Source organism: Oncorhynchus masou, chromosome 28 (genome assembly GCF_036934945.1).
Source record: "Oncorhynchus masou masou isolate Uvic2021 chromosome 28, UVic_Omas_1.1, whole genome shotgun sequence".
Lineage (NCBI taxonomy): Eukaryota > Metazoa > Chordata > Actinopteri > Salmoniformes > Salmonidae > Oncorhynchus > Oncorhynchus masou.
The window spans coordinates 62,712,124-62,735,533 of record NC_088239.1 but is presented as its reverse complement, the minus strand read 5'-3'; the positions used below and the strand labels follow the sequence as shown (position 1 = coordinate 62,735,533).

Genomic DNA, 23,410 nt, shown 5'->3' with positions numbered 1-23,410 from the left:
AGAGTTCTGTATATACAGTACAATAGCTGGACAACTGTAATCATTCTGGTTCTGAACAGCAGATGGCAATCTTCACAACCCTGCTCAATGTGACAGATTCACAAATGATTGTCATTGTATGTCAGGAATTTTCCACTTTAATTAATCACCCATCAACTTCAACCTCATAGCATTACATTCTAAAGTTATTATGACAAGATTAATGAATTTGTGTCCTTGTTTAATATGTGTAGTCATGTAGTTACTGTAGTTGCTAATGGTTAGCCCTGTGTGTCTTCTTCACATTAGTGCTTGTGTATACAATATGACCTCTGTTGATGTGTATTGAGTTGACACTTGTTTCTCATGTGTTACAGGGTCTCTCTAGTTCGGTGGGAATAACTGGCGATAAAGGCCTAAAGGTACAGTAAAAGCAGTATGCATAGTCTTATCATGGAGACAGAAACACAATACATGTGGTTCACTTAAAGGTCACTATGAAACTACTGAACAAAAATATAAATGCAACATGCAACAATTTCAACGATTTTACTGAGTTACAGTTCATATAAGGAAATCAGTAAATTGAATGAAATGAGGTTCTATGAAATTAATGAATAAGACCCACATTTATGGATTTCACTTGACTGGGCAGGGGCACAGCCATGGGTGGGCCTTGGAGGGCATAGGCCCATCCACTTGGGAGCCAGGCCAACCTGGGGAGCCAGGCCCAGCCAATCAGAATATTTTTTTCCCCACAAAAGGGCTTTATTGCAGAGAAATACTCCTCAGTTTCATCAAATGTCCGTGTGGCTGGTCTCAGACAATCCCGCAGATGAAGAAGCCGGATGTGGAAGTCCTGGGCTGGCGTGGTTACATGTGATCTGTGGTTGTGAGGCAGGTTGGATGTACTGACAAATTCTCTAAAATGACGTTGGAGGCAGCTTATGATAGACAAATGAACATTCAATTTTGGCATCAGCTCTGGTGGACATTCCTGCAGTCAGCATGCCAATTGCACGCTCCCTCAAAACTTGAGACATTGTGTTGTGTGACAAAACTGCACATTTTAGAGTGGCCATTTATTGTCCCCCGCACAAGGTGCACCTGTGTAATGATCATAAGCTTCTTGATATGCCACACCTGTCAAGTGGATGAATTATCTTGGCAAAGGAGAAATGCTCACTAACAGGGATGTAAACTAATTTGTGCTCACAATTTGAAAGAAATAAGCTTTTTGTACACGTGGAACATTTCTCTGATTTCTTTAATTCAGCTCATGAAACATGGGACCAACACTTTATCTGTTGCGTTTATATTTTGGTTCAGTATAAGTAACTCTAAGAACTTCTTATAGTTACTCAGTCTCATAGTGACCTTTATGTTTAAATTCATTGGTTGGCGAATTATATCATTCTCCAGGCTCAGCTATTTTTGGCCGGGCAGTGCAAGGTAGCAAATATAAACACCTTATCACATTTATAGGACACCCCTGGATTATATGATGGGTTTTATATGATTTCATGACCACTACAAACGCAGACTTGGGCAAACATTTTAATAGGGCAGAAAAGTACCTGCCACTGAGCTAGTTAACGATATCAGGTGTCTCTCCATACTTGTAAACGGAAGCATTAAAAGGTTTAGGAGTATGAGGTGGTAGGTAAGGGATATCGCATCATCACTACACACACAGGCACACACACACACACCTGTGCATTCGCACACACACGCTCTCATATAAACGTATGATTATGTGGGATGTGGATAATATAATATGAGGTGGTGTGAAAGTGGTTTGTACCCCAGTTAGTCACCTGGCCAGTGTATTGTATTACAACCTCTGCTATATAATATAGACTCATACCCAGGCAGAGAGCATAGTGGGGGGGGACAGGGAGACAGGAGTAGGAAGCAGAGGAAGAGGGATGACTAAGAGAAATATTTGTGGCATCTGGGCAATATGACCAATAATGATCCATTTGAAAAAGTTATGTGCCATCTACATATCCATTAATACCTGTAAATAGCTGAAGGTTCTTCATTGATGTAATGTCCTTTGCAGGAACATTGGTACAGTTTTACTCCATTGTTGATGTTTACATCATTAAATTGGGTGCAGTTAACCTCTGTACATAACCAGAGACACAATTACTCAATAGCCCCGCATATATAATCATAATTACAAAGTCATTAATCAGAAGATTAAACAACTGTAAGCAAAAAAATAATAAACTAAATTAAACACTGATGTGACTCACAGCGTTGTGCATACATCTTAATTTGATTGTAAGTAATCAATTCGGATTTGTTTTATATTAGCATTTAAATGGTTCTCATTGACTGGACCCATGCGATAAGCTCCCATCTCTTCTTTCTTCCTCTCTCTATCATTCGCTCATCCTCTACTCATACTCTCTCCATCACTCTCTCACCTTCTTTGTCCTTCATCCAGGGATTCCAGGGCATTGCTGGAGAGCCAGGTCCAGATGGTCGTTCAGGCCCTCTGGTGAGTCTAGCATTAGACAGCACTATTGCAACCAATACTGATTTAGTGTTGGGGACTTAGGCCATCATCACACACAGAGTGCAGTGTCACTGACTACTGTCCCACGACAGGGCCCACCTGGACGGACAGGACCAACAGGTATCCCTGGGCCACTGGGAGAGAGGGTAAGTGACACATTTAAGATGGATGTGATTGATGTGATTCTCAAATAGGACAGGTTTGAACCGTGTATGTGTGTGTTGCTGTCTCTCTGCATCAGGGCTTCACTGGGAAGGAAGGTGTGGAGGGACCCCAGGGGCCAGTAGGCATGTATGTAAGTGATGCTTCTGTAGGGCCTACTGGGCAAGGGGTTTGACCGACACACTGACAATGTCTCTGTTTGGTATTTTTGACTGATGACACTGCCATGTCATCCTGTGTGTGCAACTTAGCTTATTTATGTTACCAGTCCTGTGTTTCTCGTCCCCCAGGGTTTCCGGGGTAGCATGGGAATGCGTGGCACAAATGGTCACACCGGACATAGGGTAAGGACACAGTATTTGAGTCATGTAAACAGTGGACACTATTCCAAATGTCCATCCCAGACCTGTGGGCCTCAATTTATACCAACAGCATCACATTGTGTATTTCCTTTCAAATGTGTAATGATTGGTGTGGTGGACTGTGTGTTGGTGTCCCAGGGGGAGACTGGTGTAAGAGGCCTGTCTGGTCTTACTGGGAAGCCTGGACCTCCAGTAAGTAACTGTACTGTCGTTAACAAGTCCACATACAGTATGTGACAAGTCCTTGTAGACAACTTCATTGAGTCTGGTGTTAGTTTAAATTATGTGTGTATTGAGCCTGTTCTGACCGGGCTGTATTTTATAGGGTGTATCAGGACCTCATGGGGATAGAGGCCCTCCAGGACCTCAGGTGAGATCAACAGGAATCACATATCAGAACTACATTTCCTAAATATCTTGAAAAATCAATCTGTAATGTAATCCATGCCTTTCAATGGTGTCTCTGGGTTTTTTCCTCAGGGTCGGCTAGGGGATCTGGGACGCACAGGGCTAGAGGGCCCACAGGTAAATTACAGCAGAACTGGCCTTTTCACTACTCCCTCAGCAGTTCTTATAGATCCATGCTCTATACACTGCCAATATATAGTTAGTCTTGCTTGGCCAGACCAATAGTGTAGACACAATACACACTGGGAACAAGACTAATAGATGAAGCTACTCACCTGTCTGTGTGTTCCAGGGCCCCTTGGGTCTGCAGGGCTCAGATGGAGCCACGGGGAAACCGGGACCAAGGGGAAGCAGGGGGCCTCCGGGGCCACAAGGCTCTAACGGACCAGCAGGAATCCTAGTGGGTACTACTTTTCAGACACTGCTCTCTTCTCCCCTAAACAACCTCTGAGGACTGTAACCTCTGTACACACTAAAAAGTGTTTAATGGTTCTATATCGTGCCAAATAAGGGTTCTTTGGCTTGTCACCATAGCGGGTACCTTTTTGGTGCAATATAGAACCCTTTTTTGAATGTTCTATAAAAAAGATGCTCATAAAGTTTTGAATAGAAACCTTTATGGTGCTATAAATAACCATTTTTTAAGGTTCTTCAAATAACCATTAAAAAAAGGTTATTTAAAGCACCAAAAAGGGTTGTAACCATCTCAATGGTTCTACAAATAACTTTTTGAACGTCCATACAGAGTTTTGTATTATATTATATTGTTAAAATTCCATAGGTGTCTGGAATGGCTGGGGGTCCCTGAGGAGAAAATTTAGAACCACTGATTTAGTCAACAGTTCTCAGTTGACAGGCCTTACGTTACTCTTTCACAAGACACTGTTGCTGGCCATGCTCATATTTTACATGTAACGACATAACACAACAGATTAGATCAACTGGAATGACACTCTCACTCACAGTTGCACAAAAAGAGCTGTGAGCAAATCGTGCCCCAAAATATTCTAATGAGCTGCCACGCCTACGTTTTTATCACTAAAAGATGAAAGAACCATTTTCTGAATGGCAAATAACCATTGAACGGCTCAAAGCATTCTTTGAGTCATTATGGTTCCACATAAAACCATCTCCCTTACCAAAGAACCCTAGAAAAAAAATCTAAGTGTGTAGAACCTCTATAGAACCTCCTAAACTCCTAGACTATGGGACATTAAGTCTCTGATGCCTGTTGGATGCATTTTATGTCAGGCTTCAGTGGGTGAATTCAATACATTTATTTGTAATTTATTACATGGCTTACGATTCAAAGCCCATTGGATGCTTATTTGGCATGGCTTGGGATGCCAAGCACAGCCCTTTGGACACACCTCATTCCTGAATTTGTATATATTTGTACTATTTTCTACATTGTAGAATAATAGTGAAGACATCAAAACTACGAAATAATAAATATGGAATCATGTAGTAACCAAATAATATATTTTATATTTGAGTGCAACTACATCTGCGATCCTGTGCATGTGGATAAATAAAAATGTAATCAAAAAATGTAATCTGTGTTCCATTGTAATGCTTTGTTGTCCTTCTTTTTAAACCTTGTATGGTCCATCTTCAGGGAATGACAGGGGCTGGTGGACTAATTGGACCAGCGGGGGAAAGAGGAGAAATGGTAAGTACAGCAATTGTAATAGATGATAATGATATATCTAGGGTTGCAAAATTCTGGTAACTTTCCCAAAAAGTTCCAGGTTTTCAAGAAATCCTGGTTAATCCTGGTTAATCCTGGTTCCTGCTTATTCCCTGATTTAGGAATGTTACCACAATTTTGCACCCCTAAATGCAGTTGAGGTCAGAAGTTTACATATTAGCCAAATTTAATCTGAGTAAAAATTCCCTGATTTAGGTCAGTTAGGATCACCAAATGTCAGAATAATAGTAGACAGAATGATTTATTTCAGCTTTTATTTCTTTCATCACATTCCCAGTGGGTCAGAAGTTTACATACACTCAATTAGTATTTGGTAGCATTACCTTTAAATGATTTAACTTGGGTCAAAAGTTTAGGGTAGCCTTCCACAAGCTTCCCACAACAAGTTGGGTGAATTTTGGCCCATTCCTCCTGACAGAGCTGGTGTAACTGAGTCTGGTTTATAGGCCTCCTTGCTCACACACACTTTTTCAGTTCTGCCCACAAATGTTCTATAGGATCGAGGTCAAGCTTTGTGATGGCCACTCCAGTACCTTGACTTTGTTGTCCTTAAACCATTTTGCCACAACTTTGGAAGTATGCTTGGGGTCATTGTTCATTTGGAAGACCCATTTGCGACCAAGCTTTAACTTCCTGACTGATGTCTTGAGATGTTGCTTCAATATATCCACATCATTTTTCCTCATGATGCCATTTATTTAGTAAAGTGCACCAGTCCATCCTGCAGCAAAGCACCCCCACATATGATGTTGGCACCCTCGTGCTTCACGGTTGGGATGGTGTTCTTCGGCTTGCAAGCCCCCATTTTCCTCCAAACATAACGATGGTCATTATGGCCAAACAGTTCTATTTTTGTTTCATCAGACCAGAGGATATTTCTCCAAAAATTACGATCTTTGTCCCCATGTGCAGTTGCAAACCATAGTCAGGCTTTTTTATGGCGGTTTTGGAGCAGTGGCTTCTTCCTTCCTGAGCGGCCTTTCAGGTTATGTCGATATAGGACTCATTTTACTGTGGATATGGGTACTTTTGTCCCTGTTTCCTCCAGCATCTTCACAAGGTCCTTTGCTGTTGTTCTGGGATTGATTTGCACTTTTCGCACCAAAGTACGTTAATCTCTAGGAGACAGAATGCGTCTCCTTCATGAGCGGTATGACGGCTGCGTGGTCCCATGGTGTATAGTACTTGTGTACTATTGTTTGTACAGATGAACATGGTACCTTCAGGTGTTTGAAAATTGCTTCCAAGGATGAACCAGACTTGTGGAGGTCTACAATTTTATTTTCTGAGGTCTTGGCTGATTTCTTTTGATTTTCCCATGATGTCAAGCAAAGAGGCACTGAGTTTGAAGGTAGGCCTTGAAATACATCCACAGGTACACCTCCAATTGACTCAAATTATGCCAATTAGCCTATCAGAAGCTTCCAAAGCCATGACATAATTTTCAGCAATTTTCCAAGCTGTTTAAAGGCACAGTCAACTTAGTTTATGTAAACGTCTGGCCCACTGGAGTTGTGATACAGTGAATTATAAGTGAAATAATCTGTCTGTAAACAATTGTTGCAAAAATTACCGACTTGCCAAAATGATAGTTTGTTAACAAGAAATTTGTGGAGTGGTTGAAAAACAAGTTTTAATGACTCCAACCTAAGTGTATGTAAACTTCTGACTTCAACTGTATGTATAATCTAGCAATTTGTGATGTGTGTTAAACCACACTTTTTGGAACATCACAGGGTATGCTGGGACCTTCTGGTGATCTAGGTCCTCCTGGACTGGATGGCGAACAGGTTTGTAGGACACACTCCGAACAGGAACTCTGTGGTCTCAGCCAGGTGAGTTTTCTGACAGTCCTCTTCCATTTCCTGTTTCCAGGGCACTCCTGGCCAATCGGGGTTGGAGGGGCAAACAGGAACAAATGGGGAAAAGGTTGGTGATAGTGACACTATGATGCCTAAACAAACACCTAGAGATATATTTCACCATCTTTCACTTCTCACTACTTCTTCTACTTCATGTGTATTCCAGGGAGACCTAGGGCCTTGTGGGAAACTTGGTCCTCCAGGGCAGCCTGGAGCTCGAGGTCTACAAGGACTCAAAGGGTTACAAGGCTCTCCTGGACCTATGGGAATAGAGGTGAGCACCGTCACCTGCCTATGGCATTGGACATCTACTGTACATACCTGAACCATCACCTGTAGATTCTCACATGTGTACCTAGCACACATCCATTTACCCAGGCATCATACACACAACCAGACCATACACATACAGTATACTCAGCAGTGTATAGTAATTAAAGAGATGTCTCCTTTGGTTCCCAGGGTGATGTTGGACCTCTTGGCGTTGCTGGTGGTCCAGGTTCCAAAGGGGAGAAGGTTAACAAACACTGACTTTTCGGCACTCAGTGATTTACATATTTAAGCCATCAATATAAATGTGCTGTGTGTACAGTATAGTGCATATCTATTCATTGATTAACATTGTCAGAAGGTGAATTCACCAATTTGTAAGTCGCTCTGGATAAGAGCGTCTGCTAAATGACTTAAATGTAAATGTAAATGTAAACATTTGTGCGTTTGACACAAATTTTTGACAGGGCCATATAAGTGTTGGTTGTGGTTACAAACAAGTTGAAATCTGGTTGAAATAAAGTAATTACAAACAAAAATAATGAAATTACAAATGGGTTGAGATCTGGTTGAAATAGTCATTACAAACAGGTTGAAATGTGGTTGAAATAGCATCATTACAAATAGGTTGAATTGTGGTTGAAATAACCTCATTACAAACAGTTTAAAATTTGGTTGAAATTACATCATGGACCAGAGACTCTGGGTTGAGCCCAGGCTCTGTCGCAGCTGGCCGCGACCGGGAGGTCCGTGGGGCGACGCACAATTGGCCTAGCGTCGTCGGGGTTAGGGAGGGTTTGGCCAGTAGGGATATCCTTGTCTTATCGCGCTAGAGACTCCTGTGGCGGGCCGGGTGCAGTGCACGCTAACCAGGTCGCCAGGTGCACGGTGTTTCCTCCGACACATTGGTGCGACTGGTTTCCGGGTTGGATCGGGCTCTCCCGAGCCCGTACGGGAGTTGTAGCGATGAGACAAGATAGTAACTACCAACAATTGGATACCACGAAATTGGGGAGAAAATGGGGTAAAATTCAAAACATTAAAAAATAAAAATAAATTACATCATGGTGATGTCTGACTGACATGGCTGTTATTTGTAGGGTGAAGTGGGGCCTCTGGGGCCCACAGGGCAGGAGGGTCCATGGGGGACCTTGGGGCAAAATGGGGAGAAGGGACCAAAAGGAGAGAAGGGCCACATCGGACTTATGGTGAGTGCCCAGATGCCAATACATAATGAGCTGCACATTCTAGTTTATGTTTTGAAACCATGAAACGGAATCAAAATCATTTTCAATATGATTTTTGAGACGTGGCTTTGGGTGATCAATTTGATGACTGGTACATCACCTCTGTTCTGTATCCACCAGAGTCAGTCAGGATTCATGGGAGAAATAGGACCTGCAGGCTTGTCAGGGCTACAGGTGAGTCAGGAAGTGACAAGCATCAGATACTATATATGTCACTCAAAGTAAAAAATACATTTTAAAAAGTTGCCATTAACTGGCATTGATCAATGTCCACTTTTGCACATTTTTTCCCCAATAGGTTAAATCAAATCAAATTTATTTATATAGCCCTTCGTACATCAGCTGATATCTCAAAGTGCTGTACAGAAACCCAGCCTAAAACCCCAAACAGCAAGCAATGCAGGTGTAGAAGCACGGTGGCTAGGAAAAACTCCCTAGAAAGGCCAAAACCTAGGAAGAAACCTAGAGAGGAACCAGGCTATGTGGGGTGGCCAGTCCTCTTCTGGCTGTGCCGGGTGGAGATTATAACAGAACATGGCCAAGATGTTCAAATGTTCATAAATGACCAGCATGGCCCAATAATAATAAGGCAGAACAGTTGAAACTGGAGCAGCAGCACGGCCAGGTGGACTGGGGACAGCAAGGAGTCATCATGTCAGGTAGTCCTGAGGCATGGTCCTAGGGCTCAGGTACTCCGAGAGAGAGAAAGAAAGAGAGAATTAGAGAGAGCACACTTAAATTCACACAGGACACCGAATAGGACAGGAGAAGTACTGGGGAGCGCCAACCCAGACAGGAAGATCCCCCCCCAGGGACTGTATGAAAGAGCCCCAGTAAGCCAGTGACTCTTAGCCCCTGTAATAGGGTTAGAGGCAGAGAATCCCAGTGGAAAGAGGGGAACCGGCCAGGCAGAGACAGCAAGGGCGGTTCGTTGCTCCAGAGCCTATCCGTTCACCTTCCCACTCCTGGGCCAGACTACACTCAATCATATGACCCACTGAAGAGATGAGTCTTCAGTAAAGACTTAAAGGTTGAGACCAAGTTTGCGTCTCTTACATGGGTAGGCAGACCATTCCATAAAAATGGAGCTCTATAGGAGAAAGCCCTGCCTCCAGCTGTTTGCTTAGAAATTATAGGGACAATTAGGAGGCCTGTGACCGTAGCGTACGTGTAGGTATGTACGGCAGGACCAAATCAGAGAGATAGGTAGGAACAAGCCCATGTAATGCATTGTAGGTTAGCAGTAAAACCTTGAAATCATCCCTTGCCTTGACAGGAAGCCAGTGTAGGGAGGCTAGCACTGGAGTAATATGATAAAATATTTTGGTTCTCGTCAGGATTCTAGCAGCCGTATTTAGCACTAACTGAAGTTTATTTAGTGCTTTTTCCGGGTAGCCGGAGCATTGCAGTAGTCTAACCTAGAAGTAACAAAAGCATGGATACATTTTTCTGCATCATTTTTGGACAGAAAGTTTCTGATTTTTGCAATGTTACGTAGATGGAAAAAAGCTTTCCTTGAAATGGTCTTGATATGTTCTTCAAAAGAGAGATCAGGGTCCAGAGTAACGCCGAGGTCCTTCACAATTTTATTTGAGACGACTGTACAACCATTAAGATTAATTGTCAGATTCAAAAGATCTCTTTATTTCTTGGGACCTAGAACAAGCATCTCTGTTTTATATGATATTTTCCTCAAAGAAGTTCATGAATTCATCACTGCTAAAGTGAAAGCCATCCTCTCTTGGGGAATGCTGCTTTTTAGTTAGCTTTGCGACAGTATCAAAAAGTAATTTCGGATTGTCCTTATTTTCCTCAATTAAGTTAGAAAAATAGGATGATCGAGCAGCAGTAAGTGCTCTTCGGTACTGCACGGTACTGTCTTTCCAAACTAGTCGGAAGACTTCCAGTTTGGTGTGGCGCCATTTCCATTCCAATTTTCTGGAAGCTTGCTTCAGCGCTCGGGTATTTTCTGTGTACCAGGGAGCTAGTTTCTTATGAGAAATGTTTTTAGTTTTTAGGGGTGCAACTGCATCTAGGGTATTGCGCAAGGTTAAATTGAGTTCCTCAGTTAGGTGGTTCACTGATTTTTGTCCTCTGGCGTCCTTGGGTTAGACTTCTCTGCTCTGTTAGGCCCTTTCTCGATTCATTTTTCCTCAACTCCTCACACCCACTTTTCTTGCTTCTTTCTCAAAACCCATTGGAGAAGAAGGCCTGAAGTGAGGGACCTTGAATCTTCTCCTCCAGTATGGTTGAGAAGGAAGCAAGGAGATAGGATGCAAGGAATCAGGGAAACACTCAGGTTTGCGATGAGTGTTGTCAGGATGTACAGTGATCCGTTGGTCTCTTCTATTTCTTCCCAGGGTATTATGGGCCCTAGGGGGCCTCCAGGGCCTGATGGACCTCAGGGAGAGAAGGTAATATCTTGATTCCCTAGCCTGCACACCAAATGGAGTAGCAATTCAGGATAGGGAAATTATAAACGCTTCCATCTATAATTCCAATTTTTTTCTCTGTCCCTTTCTCCCCAGGGGGAGTCTGGGCCTAGCAGAGCCATCGGACCTCAAGGCAAAACAGGACCTCCGGTAAGGGTCGCTTCATAACCTAAGTGCATGGTGAAGGGCATTATCCATTTGTCCTTTTGGTCTGATTTCATGTTGTCTTGTTGTTGTATTCTAAGGGGGTGGCTGGACTTCAAGGAGTCAGAGGTGACACAGGGACGCCAGGACCACAGGTCAGTGTCTCACCGTCTCTTAGACCATGGTCTAGTCAAGTCAGCCATGTTCCCAGTGATTCTCCTACGAATAACATTGTCCATGTGCTGGTGTGGTATCTATTGCAGGGTCCAGTAGGGAAGGTTGGGACTGAGGGAGACTTGGGCCATAAAGGTGAGCCAGGACTAGATGGAGAGAAAGGGGAGCCAGGGGGACCAGGCGAGCCAGGAGAACAGGTGAGCCCATTCAGTGTTGCATTCAGTTTGGCCCCTAAAGCAAGTCCAATGTTCATGGGAAATAGACAGTAGCCCATTTAACCCCAATTTAATGTCTGGTTTTCTTATGAATATCATTTTCAAAATATACTGTACCAAATCAAAAATAGTCTACAATGTATGTTTTGATTTTGTAATTGTCTCTCTAGGGGGTTGACGGTCTGCCAGGCATCAGAGGGCCCCCAGCACTTCTTGGTTTGGAGGTAAAGAACAGCAACATCTTAGCCTGGTCCCAGATCTGCTTGTATACTTGCCAACTCCATTGCTCATTATCAAGTCAAACATGTCCCGCACTCAGGCTATGTCCCGCACCTCATACACATATCTACCATTAACTCTGTATTATATTTTACTCTTTGCTTCTGCTTCATTCTTCCTTGTTTGTTGTTGTCTCCTCTCCCACCACAGGGGCCACAGGGTGAGGTGGGAGCCCAGGGGCCAGAAGGTCCCCTAGGGGCATTGGTGAGTTCACAAACACAGGGGTGGGGCAAAGGGATGCCACAGATTATGTAATTAGTTCATTATGCTCTTATAGCAACCGGTGTCCGTCTAAGTTTATTATTTAGCCGATATTGATGACCTCAAGCAGTGTCAAATGGGCATATTGTGATATTGAAAAGCTAGCAGCACTACCAGAAGGTCACTGATATTTTCTACCCTATTATCTTTCTCTGACATCTGGTAAGTTTCTTTAAGTCATTCTACTGTGTTGAATGTTTCAGGGTGTCAGGGGAAACCCAGGACCTGAGGGAAAACAGGGACTGAAAGGAGAGAAGGTGAGATCAGGATTCTCTGTTTCTCTATTGTTCTCTTCTCTTCTTGTGCTGTGAAACCCAGTCTCAGGTCCCATGTTCTCCTCACCTCTCTGGGGACACTCATGCATACAGAGAGGCTAGACTAGGTCCCCCTGTTTGTTGATGCTGTGTTTTCTCTACAGGGAGATGACGGCAGAGATGGATCACCTGGAAAGACAGGTCACATCGGAAGGAGTGTAAGAGCCCCTTCCTTCAATCCATTCAATGTAACAGTGGAAATAAAAGGGGTGTATTCTAGAAAAATAACAAATATTATTCAGGTTCCTGAATGAAAGATGAGGGATGCATCCCAACTGGCGCCCTGTTCCATATATACATGACACGCTATTCCCTTTATAGTGCATTACTTTTGAGTGGACTATAAAGGGAATAGGGTGTCATTTAGGAGACGAACGAGATGTGTCAGTGTGTTTTACCCTGTGTGTATTGCCTCGTTCACCAACATTGTAAACATCCACAGGGGAAAAGAGGCAAGGCTGGAATCAGGGGCACAAGAGGAGAGAGAGGACCAAAGGTCAGATGTTGGGTGATGTGAAGGGTCACACACACATACACAACGATCTCTTAACCATGATACTATAATATTTCATGGCGTGCACCAACATTTCCTGTCATTCCTACAGGGAGAGAGGGGACATGTGGGATTGATTGGTGTTCCAGGATGGGTGGGGTCTATAGTAAGTCCAACAGATTTCTACTCTCATCAATTAGGACTGTCGTCATCTATTTCACCATTTCATAATTCAATCCCAGACAGGAGAGTCTCTTACGTACTTCTCCTTTATCAGAAATATTATTTGATTAGAGAAAAGGATGTTGAAAGCAATGCATTGCTACATGATAATGCTTTAGATCAGCTGATGATTGATACACAACTGATGGATGTCTTTTCTCTCTCAGGGAATCCCAGGCTTGGGAGGAGACAGGGGGGATCAGGGTGAAAAAGGGAGTGAGGTATGAATAGATCAGGCTGAATTATTGATACTAGTGAATTTAGAGAGAAATGCACTGTGAAGACTTCACCCTCTGTGTTCCTCTCCCCACAGGGAGAAAAGGGGAACATAGGGCCGCTCGGTCTGCCAGGGCGTGATGGCCTAAAGGTACTTCTGGTTCTGACTTCTGTGTGAAAAACTTCTGGCATTCATAAAAATTCTCCAGATCAGCACTCTTAATCCGAGACACTACAAACGAGCCCTGATGTCAGTTTTAACACCATAGAAAAACGACATACTGACAAGTTTGGGAACAATCTAGAAATATGACATTTCCTAAAATACTCTGCTGTAAATAGTAGATGGGCTGTGACAGACATAAGTTTTACAAGGTAATCAGAGTCCTGTTGGGGTGCCAGGACAGACAAACTGACTAACTTTATGTTTTACAGAGTAGTCTGGGTCCTGTTGGGGTGCCAGGACAGACAGACTGGCTAACTTTATGTTTTACAGAGTAGTCTGGGTCCTGTTGGGGTGTCAGGACAGACAGACTGGCTAACTTTATGTTTTACAGAGTAGTCTGGGTCCTGTTGGGGTGCCAGGACAGACAAACTGACTAACTTTATGTTTTACAGAGTAGTCTGGGTCCTGTTGGGGTGCCAGGACAGACAAACTGACTAACTTTATGTTTTACAGAGTAGTGTGGGTCCTGTTGGGGTGCCAGGACAGGTGGGCCCAAAGGGAGATCAGGTAAAACAACACTATCTGAACACACTGTTCCTCTCAAAACATCTATAGCAAGAACTCTCTATGATAACACCATATCCTCTAGTAACAATTGCCAAAAGCCATGATGAGGCTCATTCAATCTAAACTGATCTATCAGACTTTTGATTCCTTTTACTTTCTGAAAAGATTGATTGATAACTTTTCATTGACGTTTCATTATCTATTATTTCCCACCAGGGGAATATTGGACCGTCTGGGCCAAGAGGAACACCTGGGATGCCAGGACTACCTGTAAGTCCCCCTTCTGGATAATCTCAGAAATATTTTCTCAAGCCCTTTTAAATCTTCCCACATTTTACATTTCAGTCATTTAGCAGACACACTTATCCAGAGTGACTTACAGGAGCAAATAGGGTTAAGTGCCTTGCTCAGGGGCACATCAACAGATTTTTCACCTAGTTGGCTCGGGGATTCGAACCGGTGACATTTCGATTACTGGCACAACACTCACTGCCGCCCAAATGGCCCTCTATTCCTGCAGTATAGAATAGGGTGCCATTTGGGGCACTGCCGACGGGAAATCGTAGTTCTTGCGAGGACAAACGAGCACTAGACCACAAAGTTCATCTTTCAGCCACGTAGCTTAACAACCCCCTGTCTATTAACCATCAAGACGAAGACTATGCATGCTTCATCGAGGCGTTATTATGACGATTAGGATAATGTCTCGAATTCCATTTTAATTGCAGACTGTCTTAATAAGCAAGACTCTGTTAACTCAAGTCCATTTCCTTATTATCACCAGGCTGTCCTGCCATTATGCCATTCTCTCCGGGTTTAGCTGTAGATTATTACTCTTTTCAACTTGTGGCCATTGAAGACGCCATTGCCTCGCCTCTAAAAGCAGTGAAGCTGTGGCTAATGTGATCGTAATGCAGTGAATAAGAGGGCATTGAAAGATTGAAACAGCTGTTAGTGCAGAGCAGTGTGCTTCAGAACTGATATTCAAACTCATCTCCTTTTATTCTCTCTTTATCTGTAGGGTTTGTTTGGCGAGAAGGTATGATATAACATCTTATTTTCTCGTCTTTTCAAATCATACACACATTATCTTCTTTCAAAACCGAACCCCATGTAGAGTTGTGTGTTAGCTTTGTCTCACAGTGCCTAGACTAAAAGAAAACATTCACAACCACATCATGTCATCACACTGGAAGATACAAAGGAAAGTAATAGGAAGTGTGCATTTCCTTATAAAATTACATTTGAATATGCCATTGCAAGTATGGAATGGTATAAGTCCACTCTCATCGCATTATGGGCTGTATTTCCATAGGGTTTGAAAGGCTTTGAGGGATTTCCTGGGCAACCTGGGACAAGGGGCCTGCCGGTAAGTGACACTGATTTCATACGCATTGGTCCATTGACCACAGAGACTCAATACCATTGCATCCATTACACAGCACTTAAGGTTGCAAAATTCCGGTTACTTTCCCAAAATTCCCAGGTTTTCCAGAAATCCTGCTTGGAAGATTCCCTGATTTCCTGCATATTACCACCTGATTGAAGCATTATTCCAACCAGAATTTATGGAAAACCTGGGAATTTTGGGAAAGTTACTGAAATTTTCCAACCCTAGTCCCACTCTTTTGTTGCGTTTGTTTCAGGGGCACCTGGACTCCCTGGACTTCCAGGACCCTCAGTAAACATGACCCTTACTCAACTCAAGGCAAGTCATTTATGATCAGCAAGTAGGTCTGTGTCTCAAATTGTATTCCCTACCTAGTCCACTACTTTTGGGATGCAGATGTAATAGGCCATTAGATGAACTGGTGGAAGGAATAACTCCATAATGATCATATCATTCTCATCACCATTGTAGGACCTTCAGTACCTGTCAGATAAGCCCAACTACCCCCTGATCCAGACCCTGCTGGACTCTCTGCACCAGGACCTGAGGCTGCTGGTAGACTCCCCTGATGGCAGCAAGGAGCACCCTTCCACCACCTGCATGGAGCTGTGGCTCTGCCACCCCGACTACGCCAGCGGTCAGAAACCCTCTGTCTATACCTGTACTGTATATCTATAACCCAAAGCTAATTTAAAGGCACATAAGAATGGCCACAGCATCCTAATCTCAGGACTCTCACGTTTTCAATGCAAATTAGAATCAATAAGTGCATCGAAGACGTCGTCCCCACAGTGACCAAACGTACATATCCCAACCAGAAGCCATGGATTACAGGCAACGTTCGCACCAAGCGAAAAGCTTGAGCTGCCGCTTTCAAGGAGCACAACACTAATCCGGACGCTAATAAGAAATCCCGCTATACCCTTAGACAAACCATCAAACAGGCAAAGCATCAATACAGGACTAAGATTGAATCATACTATACTGGCTCTGATGCTCGTCGGATGTGGCAGGGCTTGCAAACTATTATGGACTACAAAGAGAAACCTAGCCATGAGCTAACCAGTAATGCCAGCCTACCAGACGGGCTAAATTCATTTTATGCTTGCTTCGAGGCAAGCAACACTGAAGCATGCATGAGAGTACCAGCTGTTCCAGATGACTGTGATCATGCTTTCCATAGCCGATGTGAGCAAGACCTTTAAACAGGTCAACATTCACAAGACAGATTACGGCCAGACGGATTACGAGGCTGTGTACTCAGAGCATGCGCAGACGAACTGGCAAGTGTCTTCACTGACATTTTCAACCTCTCCCTGACCTCTCCCTCTGTAATACCTACATGTTTCAAGCAGACCGCCATAGTCTCTGTGCCCAAGAAAGTGAGGTTAACCTGCCTAAATGACTACCGCTCCGTAGCACTCACGTCGGTAGACATGAAGTACTTTGAAAGGCTGGTCTTGCCTCACATCAGCACCAATCATCCCAGAAACGCTAGACCCACTCCAATTGCTTACCACCCCAACAGATCCACAGATGACGGAATCTCAATCGCACTCCACACTTCCCTTTTCCCACATGGACAAAAGGAACACCTATGTGAGAATGCTGTTCAATGACTACAGCTCATCATTCAACACCATAGTGCCCACAAAGCTCATCACTAAGCTAAGGACCCTGGGACTAAACACCTCCCTCTGAAACTGGATCCTGCATGCTTTGTTCCCTCCTGTACTCCCTGTTCACCCACGACTGCGTTGCCAAGCATGACTCCAGCACCATCATTAAGTTTGCTGATGACACAACAGTGGTAGGCCTGATAGTCTACAGGGAGGAGGTCAGAGACCTGCAGTGTGGTGCCATTACAACAACCTCTCCCTCAACGTGAGAAGGGTACGACAGAGCCTTTTACCCCTCAGGAGACTGAAAAAATTTGGCATGGGTCCCCAGTTCCTCCAAGTTCTACAGCTGCACCATCAAGAGCATCCTGGCGGGTTGCATCACCTGGTATAGCAACTGCTCTGCATCCGACCATAAGGTACTACAGAGGGTAGTACGTACGGCCAAGTAAATCGCTGGGGCCAAGCTTCCTGCCATCCAGGACCTATATAATAGGCGGTGTCAGAGAAAGGCCAAAAAAAGTGTCAGACTCCAATCACCCAGGTCATAGACTGTTCTCTCTGCTACCGCACAGCAAGCTGTACCGGAGTGTCAAGTCTAGGTCTAACAGCGTCTACCCCAAAGCCATAAGACCGATGAACAATTAATTAAATAGCCACCCGGGCTATTTGTATTGACCCCCTTTGTTTTTACACTGCTGCTACTCAAATCAAAATCAAATCAAATTTATTTATATAGCCCTTCGTACATCAGCTGATATCTCAAAGTGCTGTACAGAAACCCAGCCTAAAACCCCAAACAGCAAGCAATGCAGGTGTAGAAGCACGGTGGCTAGGAAAAACTCCCTAGAAAGGCCAAAACCTAGGAAGAAACCTAGAGAGGAACCAGGCTATGTGGGGTGGCCAGTCCTCTTCTGACTGTACCGGGTGGAGATTATAACAGAACATGGCCAAGATGTTCAAATGTTCATAAATGACCAGCATGGTCGAATAATAATAAGGCAGAACAGTTGAAACTGGAGCAGCAGCACGGCCAGGTGGACTGGGGACAGCAAGGAGTCATCATGTCAGGTAGTCCTGAGGCATGGTCCTAGGGCTCAGGTCCCCCGAGAGAGAGAGAGAGAGAAAGAAAGAGAGAAAGAGAGAATTAGAAAGAGCACACTTAAATTCACACAGGACACCGAATAGGACAGGAGAAGTACTCCAGATATAACAAACTGACCCTAGCCCCCGACACATAAACTACTGCAGCATAAATACTGGAGGCTGAGACAGGAGGGGTCAGGAGACACTGAGGCCCCATCCGAGGACACCCCCGGATAGGGCCAAACAGGAAGGATATAACCCCACCCACTTTGCCAAAGCACAGCCCCTACACCACTAGAGGGATATCTTCAACCACCAACTTAACATCCTGAGACAAGGTCGAGTATAGCCCACAAAGATCTCCGCCATGGCGCAACCCAAGGGGGGGCACCAACCCAGACAGGAAGATCACATCAGTGACTCAACCCACTCAAGTCACGCACACCTCCTAGGGATGGTATGAAAGAGCCCCAGTAAGCCAGTGACTCAGCCCCTGTAATAGGGTTAAAGGGTTAGCGTTAGGGTTAGAGAATCCCAGTGGAAAGAGGGGAACCGGCCAGGCAGAGACATCAAGGGTGGTTCGTTGCTCCAGAGCCTTTCCGTTCACCTTCCCACTCCTGGGCCAGACTACACTCAATCATATGACCCACTGAAGAGATGAGTCTTCAGTAAAGACTTAAAGGTTGAGACAGAGTTTGCTTCTCTTACATGGGTAGGCAGACCATTCCATAAAAATGGAGCTCTGTAGGAGAAAGCCCTGCCTCCAGCTGTTTGCTTAGAAATTCTAGTCACAATTAGGAGGCCTGCTTCTTGTGACCGTAGCGTATGTGTAGGTATGTACGGCAGGACCAAATCAGAGAGATAGGTAGGAGCAAGCCCATGTAATGCTTTGTAGGTTAACAGTAAAACCTTGAAATCAGCCCTTGCCTTGCTACTCACTGTTTATTATCTATGCATAGTAACTTTACTCCTACTTACATGTGCAAATTACCTTGACTAACCTGTACCCCCTGTATATACAGTGTCGCCTCTTTATTGTTATTTTATTGTGTTACTTTTAATTTTTAATTTAGTTTATTTAATAAAAAATGTCTTAAGTAAGCAAGCATTTCACAGTAAGGTCTATCTATACCTGTTCTATTCGGTGCATGTGACAAATACAATTTGATTTGATTTAGAACCGCTGGGCCTTTCAACGTATAAGTAATCACTAGAGAATGTGTCCCTAAAGAATGTGTCCCTAGAGAAGTACCCGCTAGAGAATGTGTCCCGAGAGATTGTGTCCCTAGCGAATGTGTCCCTAAAGAATGTGTCCCTAGAGAAGTACCCGCAAGAGAATGTGTCCCTAGAGAATATGTCCCTAGAGAAGTGCACGCTAGAGAATGTGTCCCTATTCACTAATTTTCATATGAAAACTAGTGAATATACAGGAGCTTTTCAGGTCAGGATGAGGGTATACTAACTCTGAGGTTATGGTTGCTGTGTGTCTGTACAGGGATGTATTATATTGACCCCAACCAGGGCAGCCCCAATGATGCTCTCCTAGTCTACTGCAACTTCTCTGGCACACCCGCACAGACCTGCCTTCACCCCCGAGACGCCCAGGTAGACAACAACATCATCAATACCCCACACACCTCACCTCTCACCCTCACACCTCTCTATTTATCCCTCAGTGGGGATGCTCCTGCAATACCAAATACAGCAGGTGGCTACAGAATAATGAGATACTGTCTGGACTAGCGGAGAACACATCCATTTATGACAGGAATCCAAATAGATTTGTTTTGCCTTTGAGCTAAATGTTAATATCAAGGACTGTGAACAGACACATTTTTAAGTGTTTTGCCTCCAGATATCAGTGTCAACGTTTTAGAACTCAAGACATCAAGCATTGTGTGTCTGACAATTGAAACCTAATGTCCACAATCATATTCATACTTAATACCCATACTCATACATAATCATAATTGTTTATACCTGTAGATGACCATGAAGGCCTGGCTTAAGGAATCAGAGACAAACAGCTCATTCCAATGGCTCAGCAAGCAGGAACAAGGATTTCAGGTTTAATGTTATCTCTTTCATGATATCATTCTCTATCACTCTCTCATTCTCCTCTTTGATGCACGCTCTTCCTCAGCCTGTCATACTCTCTCTCCTCTGTCAACTATTCTCTGAACATACCAATTCATAGTTACTTCAATTCAATTAAAAATGCATCAGTTGGCTGTTTTCAATTTGTACTGGTGTCTCTCAGACTGTCATAGCAGAGGTATAAAGCATAATTGTTCACAAACAACCACTCCGTCTCCCCTGGCCACTGGCAGTTCTATTACCCAGGGGCCAATGTGGTTCAGATGCGTTTCCTGAGGTTGCAGAGTTGGAAAGCCGTGCAAAGGATCATCTACTCATGCCACCCGGGACACAGGCTTGGTTACACAGACAGAGAGGTCAAGTTCCTGGCAGACACAAGGAGGCAGAGTTTCTTGGGAGCACTTAAAGACTGCATGGTACATTGATTTTGATGCAATAGACAAACATTTATTTAAATATTTCACCCATTGTTAAAGTAACTGTATCATTAAAGAGATACAATATCTGCATATCAAGCATGAAAGACATCTGTTTGCAGGATTTCTGATGCTTATCCCAGGCCAACTGTGTTACTGATTCAAATGTGTTACTGATTCAACTGTTTCTGATTCACTGTGTTTCTGTGTTTATGCTGGGACAGCCTGGAGAAGAGGTGGATTCTCTGGAGCCGCGGGAGTCTGTGTTTGAATTTGAGGACCTCAACCTGCTTCCTGTGAGAGATGTGGCTGTCTTCGGGGGTGGAAACTTCACACATGAATTTGGCTTCACCATCGGGCCCATCTGTTTCAGCTAGAGAGGGAGAGAGGGGCCCTTATTGCTCCTTTTCCACTTGCTTGGACTCTCAGAGCCAGGATAAGAGCCTGTGTTCAGGACCCCAATACATCTAGAGAACAAGAGGACAAAGGGAATCGCTCTACCATTTTGTGAAGGCATCACTCCTCTTTCCATGTGATATATTTGTTGGAGAACATCGATCAATTCTCTTGTCAACTGGCTCCACATAAATTACTCTTTGAGAGGGCATCAACTTCCACAGGCTCAAATTCTTTCGGACAATTGTATTTTTGTTTACAGAGACATTTGTTGTGTAATGAATAATTTATATAATGTTGTTTTGATTTCTATATGTAATGGTTATTTAGATTTTTTTTTCAAAAACATTTTAGAACAGCAGTTTATGATGCTGTGAAGCCTTCCATTACAGCCAACAACTTATTCTGTATACAGATATTTAATCACTCTTTTGTTGCTGATAATTCTTCTGCACAGCAGGACATGCAAACGTGTAGTGTATTCAATGTTAAAAAAGGCTTATAAAGTTTGTCATTTCCATTTGAAAATGTCAGAATTTATTTGCCGTAACAAAACAAATGTATCAACCCCTAAAAAAGGCCATTAATTACAATCCACATAATAATTCACATTTCCTGTTAATGCATAATTATTTTCCTACTGTAGCAAACTGGCTCAAATTAGATCCTACATCTGTATGAACAGTCCTATGCCAGAATGGTCTGTTTTTTATCTGATGCAGTGGATTCAAGCGGTCAACAATGTGTTCTATTTGGACACGACTACTGTTGTCTTATGGTTCATCACTGACCTTTCAAAAGGTGCTTACTGAGAAACCACTGCTTGTACTTGAGGAGGCCAAAAAACTTGCTGTTGAGTTGTTGATCTTGTTTCTTTAGATGAGATAAGAACCAATAGGTTCTAAAACCCTGATATCTTGTAATGAACCTATTCCCTCCCTTTTGGCAGTGATTGGGGCAAGAAACCTTATTTCATTCATGCTTGACATGTTCTGTTACTGGCCTATTTCTTATTTGTAAAAAATGATGTACCGCATACTGTCAGTGCTTGTTTCAGCTCATTCTTATGGTACAGTCTCAGGTACAGTCTTGATATTCAACACAGACACGGATGTGCACACTACGTGATGTGTATTATTAAAAACATTACTCTTTTCATGTGTTTTAAATCTGTTTTAGGTGTTCTAATAAAGGGGCATTATGTTGGGCTGCTGGCTCTCCTGCTTTAGCACTGAGCAATCGCTTTCCGAGTCCTCTCTTTGTTCAACAAATTAAGTGCTGAGGCTCAAAGAAAAGCAGCATACACTGTAGCTGCTCAGCAAAGCTAGAATTGCTGAAGAGGTGGTTTCATTGGCCTGTGTTCACAAAACATTTTAGTGTAGGAGTGCTGATCAAGGATCAGTTTAGCCTATTAGATCATAATTATATGGATTTGGGGACCTGATCCTCAATCAGCCCCCCTACTCTGAGACTGTGAATATGGGCCATTGAGAGCAGTGCATTTAATATTTTCAGTCACAGAACAATTCAGTGCTGTAGTGGTCTGTCCCTATGCGTTTTGGCCGACCAACGAACAGGGAATTCAGGAAGGTCTCAGGGAGCGTTCAGTCTTAGCATGCAGTAGCTTGCATAAAGGAATATGCATTATGTTTCGTCTTATAAGTACTCAACCCCAAATCAGTATAGCCACCTTCCATTACAAACTCCAGAAAGAACTTTCCAAGCATTGCTGATATAAATGTTTGGTAAAAGAGTAGACACAGTGTCCTTTGCAGTAGAAGGCTTATTCTCTAAATGTTGTCTCCGAACACACTTGGATCACTGATAGGTAGGGGGGATAGGTAGGTGTAATTATTTCACGGTAAGGTTGTATTCGGTGCATGTGACAGATAACATTTGATTTGATTTCTCAGGAACAATGTTCAGGGTTTATTAGAAGGTCAATGTATTATTAATTTATCCATTTTTTTGGGTATCCTAAACATATGCAATTATTAGCCTAACATCAACATTCAACATGATTGCCTTAGCTGGCTGAGACTGATCATTGGTGCATTTTTAGTTTTAGTTTTGTAAAAATTCTCATCATTTGATTTTATGTTATTATTGCCAGGAAATTATATACTGGACATGTTTATACCTGTGTACTCATTCAGAGAAATGTACTAGCTAAATAAAAAAAATCACATAACAGTATTCTGTACTTTCATATTGTATCAGCTATAGCCCAAAAGACCATGGATTTATTTAAAAAGAAACGGTTTATTGAGGTAAAAAGGTTAATGATGCTTAATGATGCTTAATCTCCATAGGTAGACCGGTTGCCTCCCACAATGTAAACAATGTTTCAGTTGCTCTAGGTCTAGGATTTCCAAGACTAGCTTGTGCTTTGTTC

At 43.2% G+C, this 23,410-nt stretch overlaps 2 protein-coding genes across 2 annotated transcripts in view; both read left to right on the top strand.

Annotated features, from left to right (window-relative positions):
* The window catches only part of LOC135517035 (collagen alpha-2(I) chain-like), a 93,652-nt gene extending 86,102 nt beyond the window's left edge, over positions 1–7,550 (top strand). Inside the window, exons 34-47 of the mRNA XM_064941065.1 lie at positions 357–401; positions 2,435–2,488; positions 2,599–2,652; positions 2,748–2,801; positions 2,959–3,012; positions 3,169–3,222; positions 3,356–3,400; positions 3,511–3,555; positions 3,731–3,838; positions 5,057–5,110; positions 6,886–6,939; positions 7,025–7,078; positions 7,178–7,285; positions 7,474–7,550. Coding sequence (XP_064797137.1) covers positions 357–401; positions 2,435–2,488; positions 2,599–2,652; positions 2,748–2,801; positions 2,959–3,012; positions 3,169–3,222; positions 3,356–3,400; positions 3,511–3,555; positions 3,731–3,838; positions 5,057–5,110; positions 6,886–6,939; positions 7,025–7,078; positions 7,178–7,285; positions 7,474–7,542 — 852 coding nt within the window. The 3' untranslated portion in view covers positions 7,543–7,550. The remainder of the gene's footprint in view (positions 1–356; positions 402–2,434; positions 2,489–2,598; positions 2,653–2,747; positions 2,802–2,958; positions 3,013–3,168; positions 3,223–3,355; positions 3,401–3,510; positions 3,556–3,730; positions 3,839–5,056; positions 5,111–6,885; positions 6,940–7,024; positions 7,079–7,177; positions 7,286–7,473) is intronic.
* A 419-nt stretch (positions 7,551–7,969) lies between these two features.
* Positions 7,970–23,179, top strand: LOC135517034 (collagen alpha-1(I) chain-like). Its single transcript, XM_064941064.1, has 24 exons — positions 7,970–7,987; positions 8,382–8,489; positions 8,649–8,702; positions 10,889–10,942; positions 11,057–11,110; positions 11,206–11,259; positions 11,368–11,475; positions 11,664–11,717; positions 11,923–11,976; positions 12,237–12,290; positions 12,452–12,505; positions 12,790–12,843; positions 12,953–13,006; positions 13,230–13,283; positions 13,376–13,429; positions 13,958–14,011; positions 14,228–14,281; positions 15,033–15,050; positions 15,327–15,380; positions 15,873–16,038; positions 19,602–19,711; positions 20,093–20,173; positions 20,437–20,619; positions 20,844–23,179. Exons 1-24 carry the CDS (start codon positions 7,970–7,972, stop codon positions 20,994–20,996), a joined length of 1,755 nt encoding a protein of 584 aa, XP_064797136.1. The 3' UTR covers positions 20,997–23,179.
* Positions 23,180–23,410: the final 231 nt, after the last annotated feature.

Bases quoted from the DNA above. Each gene is read 5' to 3' on its own strand.
- LOC135517034 (XM_064941064.1), top strand. The intron at 11,718-11,922 runs GTAAAGAACAGC...CTCCCACCACAG, and splicing joins CAGCACTTCTTGGTTTGGAG to GGGCCACAGGGTGAGGTGGG. The intron at 16,039-19,601 runs GTCAGAAACCCT...GTGTCTGTACAG, and splicing joins CCACCCCGACTACGCCAGCG to GGATGTATTATATTGACCCC.